The 8,058-nt window shown below is 40.7% G+C and overlaps 1 protein-coding gene across 1 annotated transcript in view; it reads left to right on the top strand.

The window, feature by feature from the left end:
- The window catches only part of KAT2B (K(lysine) acetyltransferase 2B), a gene marked incomplete at both ends in the record, with an annotated part of 25,403 nt that extends 17,481 nt beyond the window's left edge, over positions 1-7,922 (top strand). Inside the window, 3 exons of the mRNA XM_010021322.1 lie at positions 1,213-1,421; positions 4,576-4,702; positions 7,812-7,922. Of these exons, the coding sequence (XP_010019624.1) occupies positions 1,213-1,421; positions 4,576-4,702; positions 7,812-7,922 (447 nt within the window). The remainder of the gene's footprint in view (positions 1-1,212; positions 1,422-4,575; positions 4,703-7,811) is intronic.
- Between the last annotated feature and the right edge of the window lie 136 nt (positions 7,923-8,058).

Genomic DNA, 8,058 nt, shown 5'->3' on the forward strand with positions numbered 1-8,058 from the left:
CCAAAACTACTGATAAAATGCTCTGCTTTGCTTTTAATACATTGTATACGATTTGCAAAGAGAGTTGAAAACTAGTGATAGTAAAAAAGTAGATCCTGGCTTATTTTGCAAGGTACTTTCGTTACAGAACAGTTCCAGAAAACGCTTTTTATTGTTAACTGTACGCGTAGCTCATAAGGCAAGGTACATGGGGTTCAAATACTGCAGGAGAATGAAGATCTAAAGTCAAAACCTCTGCAAAACTGCAGAAAGGCTGATCTAAACAGTTATTTGCTCTGTCTTCCACAGTTGCTCTTTTTTTCCTACTGGAGGAGAAAAACAAACAGAATTGCAGAATTGTGCCATGTACAGAATTGCACTTCTTTTTTTTTTTTTGGCTGGCTTTTCCTCCTTCTGTTCCCTTTCCCAGGCTGTGTTTTGCCAGCATCTCTTGTTTGCCAAGGTTTAGCTAGAGACTGCTGAAGATTTGGAACCACCTACATTTCTTACTCAAACTATATACTGTGACTGATGTCTCTGCATATTACAAATGCTGTGCCAGTCTGGCTGTTGGGGCTGGCAGTGACTAGAAATGCAGCAGCCAAACTTTGCTCTAAAAAGTAAACAGTATGTGCATGCAGAGATGTTTTGGCATTGTAAAATGATCTTGGAAAAAAAAAAGTTAAATAAATCGTCTGTATTACTTTCATCTCCATTCAAATATATGGATGCAATTGCTAGATATGTAACAGCAAAATGAGTAGGAATTAAAATGTTCTTTTTAGGCTCTTACGATAGTGGCACAGATAGTGGAAAACACTACTACAATGCAAAAATATAATTTTGCTTGTACTGCCATTAAAATCTGGGATTTGCAGTATGTGTAGGCAAATCCACTATTGTCCAAGTGGCTAGACTAAAGGAAATACGAAGACTTAGTGGCATAGCCTTCAACTGGATTAATGCTGATCCTTGAAAGATTTTGGAACTTGAGTCATAATCATAACTGTTGTTACCTAATCTTTAGGTAAGTTTGAATAGCCTTTGTACACTGTGGTGTAGATGTATATCCAGCTTATTTGTGCTATGAAAAGGTAATCATTGACAGTTCTATTTTTATAAAAAGTTGGCTTGGAAAAAAAGAGGGGATTTAATTTGTTTGTTCATCAAGGCTGTTCTGTCAGAGGATGGAATCTCCAAAATGTGATTTTATTTCTCTTTTGTGCGGTACAGACCAACTTCCTCTCGGCGCACTCAGCCCGGGATGAGGCAGCAAGGCTGGAGGAGCGCAGGGGGGTGATCGAATTCCATGTGGTCGGCAACTCCTTGAACCAGAAGCCCAACAAGAAGATCATGATGTGGCTGGTTGGTTTGCAGAACGTGTTCTCCCATCAGCTGCCTCGAATGCCGAAGGAGTACATCACGCGCTTGGTCTTTGATCCGTGAGTACCACTGGAGAGGCCTTTGGTGGGTGCAGTGGAAAGCCTGGTGCTGGTTGCAGATAGCAGTGTAAGAAAAGACCAGCTGAAGTGGTATGGAGGGCAGCTGTGCCTGTGCGACCCTTTTCCTATCTGTCAAACCCCTGTAAATCCTAGCGAATCTAGCTGGATTGTGCCCAAATACTACCTCGGTGGCTGTATTGGCAAGTGGCTTCTTGTTGTGGGACTGTGGTGGATTGACCCTGGCTGGATGCCAAGTATGCACCAAAGCTCTATCACTCCCCCTCCTCAGCTGGAGAGGGAAGAGAAAGTACAACAAATGGCGTGTGGGTCAGTTGAAGGACAGGAAGATCACTTACCAATTACTGTCACTAGCAAAACAGACTCAACTTGGGGAAAATTAATTTAATTTATTACCAATCAAATCAGATTAGGATACTGAGAAAATAAAATCTTAAAACACCTTCCTCTTCTCACCCCTCCCTTCTTCTTGGACTTAATTTTACCTCGCTTCCAGCGGTGCAGGGATATGGAGGTTGTGGTGAGTTGATCACGTTGTCTCTGCTGCTTCTTCCTCCTTGGCGAGAGGACTTCTCACACTCTTCCCCTGCTCCAGTGTGGTGTCCCTCCCACAGGAGATAGGAAGGACTGTAGGTCCTTCCCATGGGCTGCAGTCCCTCAGGAACAGGCTGCTCCAGTGTGGGTTCCCTTCTGGGTCACCAGTCCTGCCAGCAAACCTGCTCCAGCATGGGCTTCTCTTTCCATGGGGCCACAGGTCCTGTCAGGAGGCTGCACAGGCTTCCCCCAGGGTCACAGCCTCCTTCAGGCATCCTCCTGTCCACCGTGGAGCTCCATGGGCTGCAGGTGGATATCTGTTCCACCGTGGACCTCCATGGGCTGCAGGGCACAGCCTGCCTCACCTTGGTCTGCGGGAGAATCTCTGCTCCAGCACCTGGAACATCTCTTCTCCCTCCTTCCTCACTGACCTTGGTGTCTCCAGAGTTGTTCCTCTCACATATTCTCACTCTCTGGCTGCAATTGCTCCTGTCCAGTAAATTTTCCCCCTTCTTAACCATGTTATCCCAGAGGTGCTACTGCTGTTGCTGATGGGCTCAGCCTTGGGGCAGTCTCGGTGCTGGCTGGCACTGGCTCTACCAGACGTAGGGTAAGCTTCTAGCAGCTTCTCACAGAAGCCACTCGTATAGCCCCCTCGCTACCAAAACCTTGCCATACGAACCCAAAACAGTGATGTGGGCCTGTGTGGAAGGCTCCTACCTGTCTTGTACTTTCAAATGTCAGAACTGAAAGTCAGAAAGTAATTACAGTGCTTGTTGGTGGTTTCCAGGCCCAAACTAACCCGCTGGCTGCTCCATCCTCTGTGGAGATTGTGAGCCAAATGGCAGCAGACTGAAGTTTTTCAGTGGGAACTTGTGGGATTTATGAAGAACAGCAGCATTTAAGTCAGCATAGGAGGTAGCACTTCTCACCCAAGCACGTTGCTTTTCCCTTTAGCAGTGCAAGTTTCCTGTCTTGCTTTGGGTGCAACTGATACACCACAGGCACTTGATAAGAGACACATTGGCCGTAGCAGCATCCAGAGGCTGCAAATAGTCCTCCACATACCCTAGCGTCCTGACTGAATTGTGACTCAGCTGCTCAAGCATCAAGGGAGGCCCTCCTCAGAAGCATCCACTTTTCCACCATTTTGTTTCCTGCAGACTCTGCTTCCTTTCGAGCAGTTTGTTCTCCCAAAATTTCTGCCTCTGAACAATTGATGCCCAATAATAGCCCAGGGGTTTGCTGTACTGATCACAGCACTTCCCAGTGGAGGATGCCTGTTAGCTCATTGTGTGTCAGCAGAGACCTTGAGGAGCAATGACGGAGCTGATGGCAGCCAAATACGCAGCCTGGTTTGTGGAAGAGCCTTTCTCCACCGCAGGCATTACCAGCCTTTGTCTTTGTGCCCGGCACTATCGCTGTAGTGGTTGTGAAAACATTTCTGGATCCATCTGCCATGAATCTCCAGGGACTCACACTGGAGACCTGCTCTGAGTAGTGGGTACACACAAACCTGTGTCAAGTGTGAGATACACCGGAATCCAACAGTTCTCTTCCCAAATTCCTTTCAGCTATTACCTTAGTTATTATCGCCTTTAATATTCTTACTTCTGAAATGGCCATCCTTACTGGATCTTGCTGCTTAAATAATTCAAACATGAGTAAACGAATGAAAAGCTCAAGGTCCTACATTGTTCATGTCATTCCACAAATATGAAGCACCAAAATAAGTGCAAAAAAATAGAAGAATATATAAAATGTATAAAATCTCCTTCCACAGTGGCACATAAAATATAAGTAGTGTACAGACTACTTGTTTGTTTTGGCAAGGGCTCATTTTTGGCACCAACCTTTCCCCCAAAGAAGATACCTTCTGTAATTTACTGTATTGTTTATACAGTTTATATGATACTGTGTATTGAATAACCTAGATAACAGGTGCAGGGTAAATCTTTCCAGACCTTGAGGATTACACTAAAATTCTTAATCCGTGACACAAGAGTTCATATTGCACCATGTATTTCCTGGCAGTCAATGTAAGTGCAACAGAAATGGATATTTATTATCATCTTGATTCCCCTGGGAGTAGGTGATTAGAAATAAGAAATAGCATTTCTTACTTCATCTGCTTCATTTGAAACTGATAGCATAGCTGTAGAGAGTGCATGCAAGGAAACAGGAACCCCTTAGAAAGGACTTGCTGTCCTGTAACTCCATTAATTTCTAATTTAGTCAGGGCAAAATCATGCTGAGAAATGTATAATCGTGAACTGTCAGCAATATATTCAGTGAAAGCAACACAACTCTTATTTATTGGGCATTACCCTAGTATCCAGGAGTACTTGGCAAGGCAGGACCATGCTGCATGAATGATGAGTTTTATGGTAAATTCAAAGCATGTTGTTAAAATAACAATTATTCTGTAAATACAAGCAGCTAACTGAACAGAAGCATATACAATTGCATTAGCATCATGGAAAGAAGTGAATTAAGTTTCTGAAGAAAACCCAAGCAAAATTCAAAACCAAAAAGAAGAGGGTAGTGGCACTTTATGTAGTATGTACATGAATTAAAGTTACTGTTATTTTTGTCTACTAAGGAAACACAAGACCCTTGCATTAATAAAAGATGGTCGTGTTATCGGTGGTATCTGCTTCCGCATGTTCCCTTCCCAAGGATTTACGGAGATTGTTTTCTGTGCTGTGACTTCTAATGAACAAGTGAAGGTAAATGTTTATGAAATGTATTTGAGTCCCATTTGCTACAGCATATGCTTCTAATTTTGTTAGTCACGTTGAATATATTATTGTGTTGCCAAACAGAAATGGAGTAGTAATTCTGAATATAATGCACAAAACCTAAACAAATGTGCAGATTTAGAATCATAGCATCATAGTAGGATTACTTGTAATTAATTAGATAAAATCGTCGTCAACACCGATTGCTGGCTAGTAGCCTCCCATTCTCAGTCTCCAGCAATTGCCTGTGTAGTGTAACACCTCATGGTAGACTGAATTAAGTACTGTTTGTGTGTGACAATAGGTTGTGTTCAGTCACTTTGTGGCATTGTATGACTTCAATGAAAAGGAGAAATATCAAAAACATTAGTTATTGTTTTGCATCTGAATATAAGCATATGGTCTACTGTATTCATTCTTTTTGAGTTAACTTCACCAAATGTTCTCTGAGTGTTGAGAATTGCTGGCTATACTGAAAGAATAGAGAGCACTCTGAATGCAGGAGATTCCCCTGCTTTCCCAGGGGACTACAGGTATATCCAACTATGACCATATGTTTCAGGAATTTGCCTTTAGATGGTGCTGTAGCTTCATGTTTTTCAGTTGAAACTCCTCAGAGCTGAGATGTGGGTTAATTCAGGGTTTGTAGCAGTTGAATATGCAAAAATTTTGTGACCTGTTTTGAAGGGAAGAGCTCTGGGTGTGCAAGGGTCACACAGTGGGATTGAAAGCCTGTGACAACTGTTAATATCTGGGTTATAATTGATTTTAGTCAACTCTGGTGTTAAGAGAGGAATGGTTCCCTAAATTTAGCAGTGGCTTGTCATAAAAGTATCCAAAGTGTCTTAGCAAATGCAAACAATAATAGAATATGCTTATCATGTCTATTCTAAGCTTGACTAATTCATAAAAGGTGTTTTTGTTCTATTGAAACAACCAACTGCACTACTCAAGTCAGGCTGCCAAAGGTGTGTTGTGATTCTCTAGGAAGAATATGATAAAGCAAATAAATCTGACCCATCAGAGTGCCTCCTAGCTTGCATATGCGTGTTTTATTCTGTTCCCATCTGGGTGTCTTGCTGTATCATTGACTGTTTCTGAAAATCTGCCTTCCCACATTCCTGAGTAGGGTGACCCCTACCAACAGGTAATTGAGAAAAGCTAAATAAATATTCACACACGGGTGAACTGCCTGCTCTTGGGAAAAATAAATTCCTGTTTTAATTCAGTTTGAGGTTTGAATGAGGAATATGGATAATTTTCCTTTATATGTGATATTGAAATGTTGGACTGGTTTTGAGGCAGTTTCATCCCATGTTACAAAGTTATTTTAAATTTTACTGCACACAGCTTAGTTTCCTTTTAGGAATGTTACACTTTGGCAAGTGTTTGTGAGAATCAATAAATCCTGTGAAAGTTATAAAAAATAATAGGGCAGCAGCACTTTTGAAGCAATTGTCATCATGATTTCTGGAATTTCTTTGAGGCACAAAGGTGACTTTTTCTGTTTTGTCAGAGATTAGATGCTTTAAAATTACTGGAATGAATTGCAGTGTTTCAGGTCAGTATCTCATACGCTGTTCCTTCCACCCTGCTGATGAGCAGGCACGTGAGGAGCGTGGCTAGCTCATGTACTGCTAGCTTGCATTTAAGGAAAACATTTTTCATTAAAAATTTTGATTCAGAGTTTTTGTCCTCTTGAAAGAATTTGAGAATTAATATTTGCAATCGGAAAGTCTCTTGGTTATCTTGAGCACCTCTGAGTTCCAAGTAGTGCTGTACCACTTCAAGTGGTATCAAATACAAAGCAGCATTTTGACAGCTGATGCCATGCATGATGTGTGCCACTTTAACAAGCGAACATACAGCTTCCTCAAATTCAGAAGTACTTATTTTTACAGGTATGAGGTCCCAATTTTAAATAGAAGGTCTGAATACCAGATGCTGCAAATAGTAGCTGGAAATAAAGGAAAAATGCACAGGTTTTGTTCCTAGATTAGTAGGAATTTAAAAACATTGTGTCACTACTAGATTTTTTGAATTGAGCTTCAGCACTTACCTAACTTGCTTTTAGCTGGCTATTTCCATGTTTGGAGCTATTAAGTTATAAATTCAATCAGAAGTATATACTTTGTAATGTATTTTTCTGGCTTGAGTACATAAGTAAAAATGTCTCTAGTTTTCAAGAACAGAGTACCAAAACCAATTCCATCTGTATTTCAGTAAGTGTCCAGTTAGTCTCCATGATGTTAAAACCGTAATATATGCAGGAACAACACATTATTATGGGCTTTGCTGTCTATTTTACATTTCTCCATCTCACAGCAGAAAGGGAAGACTAGCTTACTTGGAAATGTGAATAAATGGAACCTTTTGATTACTTTGGGGTTGAATGAAAATGGAAATTATTCCTGTGTGCAGTCAGAAGCCATAGCTATTATTTGACTGTGGACTCAATAATTTTCTGCTGCTTATTATGGTAATAACTGTTTCACTATTCCCTTTTATGCCCTATGATAAGTTCAGATTATGAGCCTTTTGAGGCAGTTTCTGCTACAGGTGCACAGAACACAGCAAAACAGAGATCTTGTCTCAGAATGGGTGCCTCTAGAAGGAGTAATTTCAATATTCCTGCTTTGCAGTTTTGAAGCATTATGGCTAAGAAAAGATGCCCATGTATGTAATTTTGTTATTGGTGAATCATGTGACTATTAATAGTTGATATTAACTTAAAAGGAAAAAAATAATGTGTGCACCTTGAATTACAACTTGCAGCTTATGTACCTCTTTAAAGCCATACTTTACCCCTAGACAGAGTGTAGGTTTTGATCTCCTTTAGATTAAAAGTGAATCAGACACTGGAAGCTGTGATATTTTATGTTCCCTGTTGGGTCATAAAGATACCCTTACAAGGCTGAAAACAGTTTGATTTTGAGTACACCTCACCAAGTTACTTATGGGAAAATCTTTAAAATGGGATCTACAGGAAAAATGGCCTTTTGAAAAACAGTCTGTCATAACCCTTAGTCCACAGTTTCTAATATGTGCAGTTCCCAAAGACTTTGTAATGGCTTTTTTCCTCCCATGTTTCACACAGGGTTATGGGACTCACCTAATGAACCATCTGAAGGAGTATCACATCAAACACAACATCCTCAACTTTCTCACGTATGCAGATGAATATGCTATCGGCTACTTCAAAAAACAAGTAAGTCACTGTAAGAAATTGCTTGGTGCAAGAAGTTAGCATCTAGCAATGATAAACTAAATAACTAGACATGGTGAAGTAGTTAGACATAATGCATTGTGCAATTTTATGTGTATTTTTTTTAAATATCTATTTT

The sequence above is a fragment of the Nestor notabilis genome, unplaced genomic scaffold (genome assembly GCF_000696875.1).
Source record: "Nestor notabilis isolate BGI_N333 unplaced genomic scaffold, ASM69687v1 scaffold8019, whole genome shotgun sequence".
In the NCBI taxonomy this organism is placed as follows: Eukaryota; Metazoa; Chordata; class Aves; order Psittaciformes; family Psittacidae; genus Nestor; species Nestor notabilis.